The sequence below is a fragment of the Leptodactylus fuscus genome, chromosome 1 (genome assembly GCF_031893055.1).
Source record: "Leptodactylus fuscus isolate aLepFus1 chromosome 1, aLepFus1.hap2, whole genome shotgun sequence".
Classification (NCBI taxonomy): Eukaryota; Metazoa; Chordata; class Amphibia; order Anura; family Leptodactylidae; genus Leptodactylus; species Leptodactylus fuscus.
Genome location: NC_134265.1, coordinates 64756049 through 64770875, shown reverse-complemented (window position 1 = coordinate 64770875; position 14827 = coordinate 64756049). Strand labels below are relative to the sequence as shown.

Here is a 14827-nt window from a genome sequence, read left to right as displayed (position 1 = left end):
ATACACTTTTTGGAAAAAACAAAGAAATAAAAATAACCAGCATGTTAATTTTATCTGCGCAAAATGTGAAAATGAAAAACGCAGCAGCAAAGCAGTGAAATACCCAAGCATTTTAGGTGTGTTTTTTTAACCCTGTGTTAGCTGCATTTTTGCAACGTGTGGCCTTAGCCTTAGAGGCAACATCGATCCCTTCTCCTATAATGCAGGTGGGGTCTTTGCCCCCCAAGTGTATATATGTTCTGACTGATATCTCTGGCACCTGTCTATCTCTGTGTTACTAAGTATTGGGAAAGTTCAAATCCAACAGCCCAAACTTTCTTTCCCGTTACATGCCTTTTGGGGGTAAGTCTTGGCTCCCCCATAGACATTAGGTGATCAGCCAGTCTCACTGAAATTTGCTGAAATTGGTCATGGTCTGTGTACACATGGTTTTATGTATTTGATATTCATACAGCTGATCTTCCTGGAGATAACCATTTTACAGTAGTTTTAGGTTCTGCTCACATTAGTGCATTGACGTGTATTTACAATAGAGCCAAGATACCTCAGCTCTACCTGTTTGTGAATGGATACCAGCAGATAGAGATTAACTGTAGATTGAATTTATTGTCGTGCATCAGGATTTCAGGTTTAAGTTACATACACATGTATTGGTGAATTTAAGTGTGGAAGCTGCTTAGAAAATTGGTGATAATCATTCCTTAAGGAGCGAGCACCTTCACAGGCATATGGAGACTTACAAAGCCATTTTCACTCCCCTAGGGGGTTTTTATGGGAAAAAATATGTAAATTGGTGACATCTGTTTTCCTTACTGTTATCCTTATTTAATGTAATTGTGCCAAAACCTACACTATTCTTGATATCATAACTGCCACAAACTCTGACAAACCCCATTATCACATGTATGCAGGTATAGAGCCAAAAAAACCCATCTAAAGTAGGGCTGATTTAAGTAGGAAATGTGATCCATCTTATGTGTATGGGAATATCTTGACTTTATCCCAATGACAAATGTTAAGTCCTTGCTAAAGTTGTCTGGGAGCAGCTTACTCCTTCTCTTTATTTAGAACACATGCACACTTGGTCAAGCCAAGTGTGCATGTGTATGGGCAGTTCGGGATAGACTGAATGTATTTTCCAGCTTTAGTCTCCAGGTCCATAGAGAGCATAGAAACTATACAATACATGTAATATAATAGTAAAGTGAGTGTCAAATCTGTTAGAAATCTCCAAGGTTTATGACCATTTGCACTTTCCACAAATACTCTACAAATGCATTATCAATATTTTATTAATCCTAATATTTTTTGTATGTAGTTTTATTATAGTTCGTGGCAAGTTTTTTTCCAGGATTGTTTAGACTATTATTTAATTCTAATAATTTCTTTTTTTTTTTTTTTTTTTTTTTTTTTTTTTTTTTTAGAGTAAACCATAATATCCTTAGTTATTATTAGTATTTATTATTCTAATGGCATTGTTGTATTATGTTTTCACATTGCCTATAGCTGTCCTCAGTGTTCAGCGTTTTAGTATATTGCTTAGCACCGCTCCTCATGGTAAGTAAAGACGAGAAAACCTTGGTGATTGTCTCCTTTCATATCATATATTCATGGAGCTCGGTCCATTATTTATCAGATGTCATCTTTGTGGTCTTAAGCCGTCTTGGATAAAATATCCCAATGCTGGCAGTCATTTTTTATGTCCTTAATGACAGTCTTTACAAATGATGAATTCATATCAAAATTCCATTTCGCCTAACACCTAGAAAAATGTAAGTGTTCTACTTCTTTTACCATGCTCATTTTCTACGGGTGTCTGTGGAATTCCCCTTAATTATGCCTCAGTAGCTAAACCTAGTGCGGGTCCCCAAGGTTTGACCGGCGCTTCCAAAGCACAAAGAATGCTCCCAATCTTCCAGCTAGGTCAAGTGCAAAAATTAAGATATGATCGAGTACTGGAAGTAGAGGCTTCTATCAAAACACCTATTCACCATGTCATTATGACAGCCGGCTGTAACAAATAGGTTTGTGTTTTAAGTTATGACAATTAATTTCTAAAAGTAATGTAATCTGACAGTGAAAAGATGTTGAAAGACTTGTGAAGATGTCATAAGTGTGACCTTTCTGCCCAAATGTGTCCAGGAGCCATTTTAACAAGAGACCTCGGAAAGAGAGTGCAACTCCTTTTGTACTTTTGTTAATTAGTTATTGATTTGAAACAATGCACTCCGAAATATTGTCAGATTAACTAGACGCCAGCAAGGTCACCGAGTGACAGTCTGGTCTTGATAATCTTTCTACTGCACAAGAATTCACTCTCCCTAAACCCATTGTTCTGTGATAGGTGTCTTTTGTGCAGCTCGGCTTTGAAATGGTTGAGGCATGTTTCTAGTGATGTGACATCTCAAGTTATATCTCTCCTACGCTCCAGATAATAACATGAGACACATTCATCCAGTCTAACTGCGGAAAGATAAATGAAGTCCACTAGATAAATGCAGTATATCTAAATAATATGGCCAATCCCCATCTAGACTTTAAGGCGTAAGGCCCACATTGCGGAAAACTCAGCTTTGTTTTGTTGTGGATTTTGTTGCAGTTTTTTGAGGCAAAGCCAAAAATGGCTACATAAGGAATGGGGAATATATAGGAATCTTCTTGTACTTCTCCCTCCTGTTCAATCCACTGCTGGCTTTGGCTCGAAAAAACGCAGCAAAATCTGCAACAAAAAGAAGCTGCGTTTCCGCATCGTGGAGCCTTAGCCTAAAGTGGATTTTGAAACCTGGTGGACCTCATTATAATCAATGGGCACCATCGGTGTCAGCCATATAAAGGATCTGGCACTGACGTCATATTTATTTTTTCAAAAAAGGAAAACAGATATGTGAACGTAGATGTGAACCCATGTGCAAGTTTAACTTTGGTGCACCTGGGCTTGTCGATAAGGGTGTTGTTTAAATAGTAAAATAGAGGTGCCTGTCACCCCATTGAAGATATGGCACCCAAGTAGGGTTTCTCACTGTCCTCAATCATTGATATATACCCAGCACTACATATCCAAAATATGTAGTCTGGTAACAATTTGGTCTAATATAGTTAGATCTTCTTGAGACACGGATTGCTCTGGAAAAGACTGTAAGTAAGATGAATGGGTGCCCAGGAATGGCGTTGTCAAGTATATATGGATGAGTGTTTAAATGGTACTTCCCTAAAATCGATCCCTTTTTATAAGCTTGAGCATTGCAATAAAATTAAAGAAATAAAATTTTACTTTTGGGTCCTCAGTCCTGTTTTACAGCAGTCTCTGCACCCTATGCCAAAGGCATAGTTATGTACCTGAAATTCTCCCCTGTATATTGTGTGAGATATGTGGCAGTATTTGGTGTGAATCACATTAAAATCACAGGATTATGTAGCTATGGCCTTTCAAAATCTGTTTGCCACATCCTAGCTATGTGAGGACCGCATAGTATCAAAGCCTGGGCACTGCTATAGAGCGTAAAGTGGGCGCCATGGGAATGGATTGTATATTACAAGACATGGCTATTCTAAGGGAGAAATCTTTAATGGTTACAGAGTCTATTTCTGATATCTAATATTATTATTATTATTATTATTATTATTATTACTACTTTAGTTTTTTTCAGGTTTCACATCTACATTTTGGAATCCGTTTTTCTGTTCTGTTGAAAAAACACAGATCCTAATAAGCCTCCATTGACTTCAATGAGTGTGTAAACTGCTCAATTGTGATCCATTTCTGTGTGTCCCATCACAATTCCCTTTTTTGATGGAGAAAAAAGCTGAACCAACAGGACTTATTACTCCTTTTAAAGAAACGGAACCATGACGGAACGCACTGGATCTATATTTTTTCTGATATCATTTTTTTAATGTATCCTTCAAAAACATATACTACAGCTCAGATGTGAACGTAGCTTTAGCAAAAACAGAGAAAACAGTAAAAACTCCCCTTTGATAAACTCATTGTTTGGGGGGTGGTATTGTCTTATTCTAATTTAAGAGATGGAGGTGTCAGCAATGTGTAATTAAATGTAATGATAAGCGGCTCAATGCCGGCTAATGTTCCATAGTATAATGCAATCGTTAGGTTAACCACATTGATCTCCAAGCAATGGCTGTTCTATTGATGTAATTACTAGAAATGTGGACAAGGGGAAGGGTGGATGCAGCTGTGTACACACTTGTGTTTACTATCAGATGCCTGGATTTGGATGGGCAGCCACCGACTCACAACAGATCTGACGTGGATACAGTATTCTGCATCAGTAAACATTTGTTCCCCGTGCACGGTGGGAGTTTTGCCAATGAGAATCAAAAGTTGGCACAATGGTTGTCGTTCCACCTCTCTGGTTCTGTTATTCCCACTTACTAGAATCTGAAAGCAAGCAGCTATCACATTTTTTTTTGTGTGTTGACTGTTTTTTAAAGTATCTTTTCAAGATTTTTTTTTTTCTGGAATCCTCTGCCAGGTTCACTCCATGTTTGGTTTCTGGTCTGCAAATTTTCTGTATGTGACATCAGAAAGAAGAAATATGTGTGTTACAAGCCAACCAGTCATCATTTATGTGGAATTTATTTATCCAGGCATTGCTAATCAAACCTTGAGTTCAGATAGATATATAGATAGAGAGAGAGATAGATATAGAGAGAGAGAGATATGTCTCTTAAAGCTCCTGGGCCCCAGTGCAAAATCTGTAAAGTAGCCCTCAGTAACCATATGATATCTATAACACTGGTATCTTCTTCATTTGTCCAGAGGCCTTTATGCTCCCTGAGCTTCAGGGCCTGGTAGTAATTGCTACCTCTGCACCCCCTATAGCTGTCATGGTGAACCTATGTGCCCTCTCTCTGGGCACTCATCTTTGGAACAGATTATATTGTTTGGACGCCACTGTGGAGCAAATTGTACTGTGTGGGGGCCACTGTGGAGAAGATTGCACAGTCACTATAAAACAGATCTGTACTATGTAAATAGTGAACATTAATTGTTCAAACGTATACCAAAAGCAATACAAAGTTGTTTGTATAAGTGAAAGCTCTGTAAAGCCCCATTCACGCGACCATATTTTGCGGGTCCGTAACTGTCCACAATTGTGGATCCGCACAATATTAAGGTTAAATTGCTGTGTTGGCACTTTGTGATAATTTAGTGGGTTTTGGGTTGCAGTTTGGGCACTCGGTCTCTAAAAGGTTCGCCATCACTGCCCTATAGTGATGCCCCTGGATGTAGGTATACATGTATAAACTATATAGGTGCACTTAAGCCAAATTAGACATATCCCAAATTCCTGAAAAATTCCATCAATCCATTATGTATTCTTAAAGTCATCTCGGTGGGGTGGGGTGGGGGGAGTAAATGAAGACAAATAAAAAGCCATTGTCATCCGCCTGCCTAAACACTGCAGCGGCTTCTTCCTTCCTTCCCCTCGCTAGCATCTGACTTTTTAAGAGACAATTCCTACGGTTATCCCTTCTCAAAGTTTCCTGCATCCGGTCTGCAGAGGAGAATCTGTCACATTTGGCAGCAGTACAGGAAGTATGTGAACCTGTCACGGCAAGCAGTCTCAAAGGGCGAACTGCTTTGCAGCAGCTAATTAACCTTAGGAAATAATTACACAAATATGCAAATGTTGTTTAGATAATTCCATGTGTTATCAGCGCAGGTAGTCCATCATAAATGCAGACCTTGGAGTGCCTAGATGTTAGAATCTGCACCGCTCGATAAGGCTTTGTCTCTTGCATTACTTTAACTTGGTATTTAACAATTAATGACTGTAATATTGCCTTAGTAAATTCCAATGGTTGTCCTTTAGAGGCAGCAGAACATAATAATATATTCTCACCGCTAATCTAGGTGCAGTAATGTCAGCGATGTAATAACTTCTTGCATATTTTACAACCTTTTAAAGGAAACATATAAACATTTAAGAATTATCGAATATTGTAGTTAATAACTTTCTTTTTTTTCTAGTGTAAAATGTGACTGTCTTTAGACTTTGCTTGCAAATATTTGATTCCGAATATGTTATTTATACAGGAAGCCATGTTATTTCGTTCTCCCCAAAGACCTAGTAATAAATAGGTCTTCGAGATGCTACTCTGCTTTGGTAAAGCGGGATTGTTCATGATTCATGGGGATGAAAAAACTTTCGCCGATCATTTGCCTGAAATAAAGTATTTTCTGTTGAGGAGGTTGTTTTTCAGTAGCTGGGAATATCGAAGCAATACGTTAGTTGTAAATGTAATCTTCCTTGCTTATACCCTTGCGTGTTCAGTTCCAGATTATTTTTGAGCTATCATGGTAACACAGTAGTAGTATTATAGTAGGGTAGTTTGTTTTATGCCATGTCAGATGCATCTAGATATGGATCCAAGGATCTCTTCTTGGCCCTATATAATTTTTTTAGACTTTTTTTTTTTTTCTTCATGAATCCATATAATTGGATATGTTCATATTATCTTTAGTAATGTCCGTTGCTCTCATCCGTCATAGAACTCCAATTCATATTGTACATTTGAGCTGTGCACAAACAACCTATATGGACCACATTTGTAGTCACCGTGCTCAGATTTTCTGCCCTGAAAAGTTTTTTTAAATCTATTTTGGGGGATCATCCCTGTTTCTGAGCTTCACTTGCAAAAGTCGTTGAAGCTTATGCATAGAGAGCTCTTTCCTTAAAGTCTAAGCCCCTGACATGTAGCCATTACTACACTATGTACACAGTTGCATACCTGCTTCTAAGACACATGATGTTATATGCTTTACATTGGTATGGCGTAACTGTTTTTCATTTTATTTTTTGCAGGAGAATGGCAGTCCTGAGGAGCATGCATTGTATGTATGGGACAACTTCATTTCTAAAGCACCTGCTGAAAATGTGTTTTTTGTCGCGCACAGCTATGGCGGACTTGCTTTTGTGGAGCTGGTAAGATCTAACTTTATAATCTGAATATATAGAGATTTTTTTGTTTGTTTTAAGAGGTAATAACATTTTGCACATATGACGCATTCATTTATTCATAGGTTGTAATATATCATATGTTAGAACTTGTTCCTTGAGATCAATGACATTATTATTATACTTAGAGAATTTATAGTTACACCATATTATATAGCTCTGTATATCACGCCCATTGGTTCCTGTCCTGTATACTGTATAATTCCAGATTAACCTATCGGTATGGTTTTGTAAGGTGGAAGGAAAGTGTAGCCAAAGACAGATCTTGGATATCCTGAGAACATACAGACTGCATGCAGACATTGCCCTGTGTTGATCCTTAAGCTGTTTTTCAGCCGATATGCACATGTTGAATGCATATAGTTTATTGTATGCACTGCATTCAGATGTGGATCTATTGTTGTATAATAAATGTTGTTCTTCTTTTAGTTTAGTCACTGGCTATGGCCACCTGTAAGCAATAGAACTGGCTTGGCCTATATTTTACCACTGCCTCTTCATATACATTGACTTTGTTATGTGGTTACTTATAGTAATACATTTGACATTATAGAAATACAGGTTCATTTCTGTTGGTTAAAGTTACTAATAGGATAGGGGATAACTTCACAACTATGGCAATCCCAAGAACGAGGCTTTGTCTCTCCAATCCTGATGGAGCAGCAGAACAGACCAAGCATGCACACTGCCACTCCATTCATTCTCTGTGGGAGAGCCTGATATAGTTGAGCACTATACTTTGCTCATTTCCCAAAATGGTTTCATTAGAAACTAGAGCTTGTCCCACAAAAAAGCACAGTTCTGTACACAGAAATATAAAATGGTATGGTGATTAAAAAAAAAAAAAAAAATTAGATTTTTTTAAATTTGGTGAAACTTAACAAAAACAGTATTAATTTGGTCTTGCCATGATCATACTGACCCATAGAATAAAGGTAGTGTGTCCTGCATGATGAGTTTGTAAATAAAAAAAAAAAAGAATTGCGCAATTACAAAAGAAAAACTGGAAAACCACCCTTGCCTTAAGGTGACTAACTTTGTAATGGCTTCAAATCAGTAGTATATATAAATATATGAAACTTTGTAATTTATCTTGGAATGTGGCAGCTTCATTGCCTGCTTGCTGGCTGTAGTCTATCTTTCTCTAAGAGTAGACTGTCTAGTCTGGAGCTTACTCAGTCACAAAAAAGATTCTTCTTAAATAAACTAAGTAGAAGACGAGGAGGATGGAGGTGCGGCTGCAGTTTCTGACGTAGGACAAAACTGTGAAGAGACAAGTAAGGGCGGGCTCGCACCTGCGCCCGGTCTCCACTTTAGCCAGTCCGGCGGGTTTCTGAGAAACTGAACAGGGGACGGAAATCCGGCAGTCAGTCTTCAAACCCATTCACTTGAATTGGTTTGCAAAGTGACCGCCCGTGTGCGTCTTCTGCCTCTCTGTAGCGAAACGGTTTTTTTTAACCGGACACAAAGTCCTGCATGCCCAGTTAAAAAAAAACCAAAAAAACAGTTTTGCCGTGGACAGGCAGAGGACGCACACGGTCGGTCACTTTGCAAACCCATTCAAGTGAATGGATTTGAAAACTGACCACCATTTTTCCACCCCATGTCCAGTTTCTCGTGGCAGAAGACAGAAACCCGCCGGATTGGTTAAAGCGTATACCGGGCGCAGGTGTGAACCCGCCCTGAATTGAGTGTTTATTGGAAACCGATCAGACAAGACAGAGAACCCGGTGCTATCCGACCCCTCCAGAAAATTAATTGAATGTGTAATATCGATAAGGGGATGTAGAAAAGTTTAATTGACACTTAAGTTCACATCTGCATCTGAGTTTCCATTCTTCTGCAATGGAGCTTGAGGGGACCCATTGATTATAATGGGGTACATTGAATTTCTGTCCTTTTGTAGCTGGTGATCTGTGCTGCAGCCTTAACGTGAAGGACTAAACATTACATTAAAAATTAACCTGACTTTTCCTATTTTCTATTATATGATATCTAGCTGTAGTAAGTTATGAGATTCAAGTTAAACATCTACATCTATGCTAGCCCCTTCTCCATAAAAAAACAAAACATATACTCCTGTGCTTTATCAGGTACATTAGGAGCAAGAAGTAGATTGAATGAGTGTTATTGCAGTCTTCATCGGTGAATACATGCAGAGTGGTGGAAACCCCAAGGTAGTCGGTCAGGTGGAGCGAGCGGTATCAGACTCCCTCCTGCTCAGTGGCGAGGACGGCAGTAAACCAACAATAAACCAGCCACATAATAGTAAAGCAATGCTATTAATATCTTTTTGATGCATGTCCTATGTGATATAATTCTATACAAGGAAATGTTTGCAGGATATTACCGCTGACATTGAAGTCTTTAGTAATAATGGTATTCTGGATATGGACAGCTGATAACAAAGAGACAGGACAGGCGAGACTGCTGGAGTATTTGGTGCCACTAAGCAATTATCTTTAACCTGCAGCAAGTATTATTCTCTTAAACTGCGGGGAGAATACATATCTTATCTCTTTCAACCATATTTCTCGCTGAATCAACTTTATTTTTCTTACCCAACTTTATTATGTTATTTAATTGTTGTTTAGTTTCGGGATGTGGAGTATTACCGTAGGCTTCTCCCCATTGCTCCAAACCTCGGCAACAAAATTGTTTCAATTTGCTTTTTTCTTCTCGAGATTTTTTTCTTCTGTTTAATCATTAGAAGAATGGACAGTTGTCCATAGAGGAGCTGCGCTCCAGATGCTGACATTCTGTACAGATTGTTGGCATAACCTAGACTGTAACATCACAGAATATTGTAGCGAGTGCCGAAATTGAATCAGAGACGAAGGGTTAGTGCTTGGCATCAGAGCGGTATACTGAGAGCCCGTGGTTACCGGAATAAGCGAACCAAGCTGGAAGGAGAAGAAAATGAAGATATTCACTAATATTTGTTACCGCACTGTCGCCATGATTATATTTCCAATGTCTGTCCTGTCGTATGTTTATATGCTATGTGATAACCTGTCTAGTAATATTGGGGATGTGCTCATGAGACTGCAGTTTTACATTGCAGAATGCAGGGACTGTGTCACTGTTCACATGCAGCTGTAGTAGTAACCTGTAGCTGAGGGAGAGAAGCAGAACAACCAATTTTTAAAGGATAAAAATTAGAAGGAAATCTATTTTTAGGCCTGTAAACCATCAGGCGTTAGAAAAACAATTTTTAGGCCAAGGAGCCAACGTGCGAAAACACTGGGTATTACAGTACCTGAAATGTGGATGGAATTCTGGCTAATCTCATCCACACATTGCAGAATGAAAACCGCAGCAAAAATGCTCTGATTTCAAAAAACATTGCATGTCAATTATACTTATGGAAATACTGGCCGTTTCCTTAATAGAGATCGAAAGTCCACAGAGGACAACTGCTGCGGAAATACGTGTTTTTCGTCTGTGGCTTTCTACGTGGGGCCTTAGCAAAATTTACAATAAAATTTAAAAAAAACTGACATTAAAGGACACTGATACTAATGTGTTCATTTTTTTTTTTTTAACTGATCCATTTAATGGATCAGTTAAAAAAACGAAGACGTTAGTATTAGTTAGCATCAGTTGGTGTCCGTTTTTTTTTTTTTTTTTTTTTTTTTATACTGTCTTTTTTTGTTTTTTTGCTGTTTCTGCTTTTTGAGTGTGCAGAAAATAAATGGACACAAAATAAGACAGTAACTGATGGCTCTCAGTTACTGTCCATTAGAAGTTCGTTGCCCATAGAGTTCAATGTTAAAAAATAAATAAATAAATAACGGACTGAAAAGTCCTGCATGTAGGATTTTTTTTTCCGCTTGAACACTGACAGACAGAAGATATAATGCCATTGAAATGGATGGAAATTTCAGACAAACCAGTTAGTGTCCGTTGCTAAAATCTTGTACGGACAATAGCCACAGACACTGCTGACTGAATCCAACAGTAGTATGAACGCCCCCCTTAGATTTTTTTAGAAGAATATATATAGAAAAGGATAATTGTACTGTCTGAAACAGATCTATATTTAATACAGCCCCATATGGAATGAATAGAGCAGTAACACACAAGCTCCCATTCTTATGATTGGTGGGGCACCCAGTGGACCCCCGCTGATCAGTCATCACCTCTCCAATGTATAGGAGTTAAGTACAAATTACAATATACCGGTAAGACCTTTCATCTTGCCATTACAGGAATAACAAAGTAATGGAGCCTAGAGCTGTTATCTGGTAAAGCAGGACCTCTACTATCCTCAGAGTACCCTTTTAAGTTAAAGGGTTATGCCTTGTCATTAGAAGGTAGTACACTGATTTTACCCAGAAATAGTACTGATAATATTGAAAAATTTACCATCATTGTTTGTTAGAGCCAGTCTTATCATTACATTCATGTCAGAGATTCTGTGGTGTAGCAGAAAATATATGTGTGTATATATATATTTATATTTTTTTTTTTTTTTTTTTTTTTTTTTTTTCAATAAACCACATTTGGCCAACAGGCCAAACTACCACATAAAAGACAGGATAATTATAAAAATATATAAATTTTATTTAGAAAAATACATAAATAATAATAATAGATTAGAGGTAAACAATGCACCAGCTATGGATGCAATGACATACATACAACTAGGCTTTCATAAGGAAATATGCTTTACATTTTTAGTCAATACAATATTCAATGAAAAGAGTTCCTCACCCCATAAGAATGGGCATCATTAGCTGTATACAGATGGATAAAGATCCAAGTCACTAGCAATTCTTACTAGAGAGCCAATACATTTACATTTGATATTGCAGACAAGAGAAGACATATGAGCAACATTGAACTTTTACCTGTAAGTATGTCATGCATCAGAACGCGCCCCGACGTGCGTTTCACCACACAAGTGGCTTCGTCAGGGGGAAGTAGCTACTTCCCCCTGACGAAGCCACTTGTGTGGTGAAACGCGCGTCGGGGCGCGTTCTGATGCATGACATACTTACAGGTAAAAGTTCAATGTTGCTCATATGTCTTCTCTTGTCTGCAATATCAAATGTAAATGTATTGGCTCTCTAGTAAGAATTGCTAGTGACTTGGATCTTTATCCATCTGTATACAGCTAATGATGCCCATTCTTATGGGGTGAGGAACTCTTTTCATTGAATATTGTATTGACTAAAAATGTAAAGCATATTTCCTTATGAAAGCCTAGTTGTATGTATGTCATTGCATCCATAGCTGGTGCATTGTTTACCTCTAATCTATTATTATTATTTATGTATTTTTCTAAATAAAATTTATATATTTTTATAATTATCCTGTCTTTTATGTGGTAGTTTGGCCTGTTGGCCAAATGTGGTTTATTTAATAGTACTACCCAGTATTGCCCTATATTTTTGTGCAACGTTAATATATATTTTTCAGTAAATAAATATATACTTAAGTGGTGGGAAAAAAAACTTTTCAGGAGGAGGGGGGATTCTTCTTCCCCTGCAGTAGAGTAATACGATCTGGTTATTAGCTTGTTTTCAGATGGCTGTGTATTGGTGATGTTTGTGTGCTGCTTATATATGGAGAACGACGGAATTACTTATTTATGTAGAGCTATTTATAATTGATATATTTCTGTGCATACACAGACTGAGCTGCGCAGGCATCCCAACAGCGTGCTTAGAGTAGTGATAGAAAGCTGTTTTTTTTCAGAACACTCATTTTAGAGGTTAGAAGGACAGAAACAGTATCGGTTCCACGGGCGTTACAGAAGTTTATTTTTTTATTAGGTTTTGTAATTTAATGGTTCCATTCCCTTTGGAATTCTCAGAGAGGGAAGAGATAAAGTTCTTAATATCAGCAAAAAGCTGGTGAGTGGAAGAAAAACATTAATGCCATTTGGGAACTGGAGGCAGCTGTTAATAATCCTTCCACAATGCGCAGTACATGTGCTGGAGGCTTAGAAGACTGGAATGGTTAAAGATGCGCTCACAATTGTTGCATCATGTTTGAAACATTGTAAAGTTAGGTTAATGTTTGATGAAGTGGAAGCAGCGGACTGGCACCCACCCACCATCCACATGGACGCATGCTATAACTACTAAGTGTTACCAATGAGCTTCTTATATATCTCCACAACTAACTGCATATGAAAAAAGCAGAAAGAAGAATTATTAGAAGGCTGTCACCACAATTATCATCTCAGAGTTAAAGGGATTCCAACCTCAGGTTTTTATTTTACCTTTTTATGGCTCACCCTAACAATTCTCTGCCACTTCTGTACCAAATGTTCCCCTGCCAGTCTCTGTTTACATGGTGTGGGGAACCGCTCAGGTAGATGCTTGTAGCAGTGCAGACACTGGATTGCACACAAGTTCAGGCTTTATTCACATGTAACGCATAAACTACTTTTGCAAAGCCACAGGATAAACAAAACAAAACCCTTCTCGGCTGAGAAACTAACTTAAACATAAGGAAACGTTTCCCTGACTATACAGAAGCCTGGCTACCAGTCTCCCACCTTGGCAACAAAAACGGGTGGCACAGTACCTGCTTTGGGGGTCCGGTCTGGACAGTTCAACTCTGTCAGTGTGGTGCCACACTCCTAGTCTTCACACTCAGACTGTTATTAGGGCCTGATTAGTCAGCTGATCTCCCTGGTGTGAGTCTTTACCAAACACCCTTTAGCTGCCTGGCTGGGACATACCTGTCTTCCCAGACCACACCTTTCACTCTCTCACAATGGGTACAGCCATGAGGTCTTGTTTCTTCACTGCATTGTCACCATTGAAGCAACTGCTGTGACGCCATTGAGGCTACTGCGGTGGTGCTACATATCATGTTGTGATCACATTGCTGAAGCCAAGTGAAGAGTTTGTGGACCAGCAAAGTAGGCACAGGAGGGAAAGGGGTTTGGTAAGTGGGTATTTACTACTTTTGTTATTTTATACTATTGTCACTTATCTATAAAAATTGGTAGATGAAGATGCCACATTCCCCCTCACCCACTGACAACATCTATATGCATTATTTGTAGTCAGATGGCAAGGGGGGAACCAGGTCTGTAGAGTTAATAGGCCAAACCATTGACCACTATTACTTTTCCAAAACCCAACTCTGACTCAGACTCCTGCTCTGACTATATAAATGGCTGATAGCTGTGGTCAGGCCGAAGCGGTAAAGGCCCTTAATTCACAAAAACGTTAGTGAGGAAATCCTTACGAAACTTATTAAATTATGTGTATAATTAATGATACAATACTAATTATTGTATAATACGATAAAAAATATTTTATTTTGAAGTTAATAATTTTTTTTCCAACGATACCCAAAACTGTCCCCAACTGCAACTCCACAGCTCTAGGGGCAACTGCTGGAAAGAACATTTCATATAGGACACAGCCTGACACTTGTTACAAGGGCCACCTATAGGTTCCTCTACCAATATCCACCAATCTCCCAGGTTGCAGTAGTCAGACACATGTGCGTGAGCTGGTTGTGAGGTAGCTTTGATTTGAATGGATCTTTTAACAGACATCTACCCACAGTGTCCATACAAATGGATGAGTTGGACAGGTCCTCCAGAGTTAGAGACTCTTTCAACAACTCTCCACTCTGGCCAAGAGATGAGGACCATCTCCTATTGATTTAGAACTCACAAATAATGGGTTGTATATGAAAATGGGTTTAACAAATTGGATAATCCTTTTAAAGGGTTACTGCCATGTCAGTGAATTGCTGCTAATATAGGAATATATTGTTGGTGAGTCCCAACCACCAGGGCAGGACTTACGGGAACGGATACACGCTGTTGCTCTGCACCATTTTTGTAACTTCCATAGAGGCAAATGGGA

At 38.5% G+C, this 14827-nt stretch overlaps 1 protein-coding gene across 1 annotated transcript in view; it reads left to right on the top strand.

Annotated features, from left to right (window-relative positions):
- The window catches only part of ARB2A (ARB2 cotranscriptional regulator A), a 327942-nt gene that overhangs the window by 149498 nt on the left and 163617 nt on the right, over nucleotides 1-14827 (top strand). Inside the window, exon 8 of the mRNA XM_075271945.1 lies at nucleotides 6831-6950. Coding sequence (XP_075128046.1) covers nucleotides 6831-6950 — 120 coding nt within the window. The remainder of the gene's footprint in view (nucleotides 1-6830; nucleotides 6951-14827) is intronic.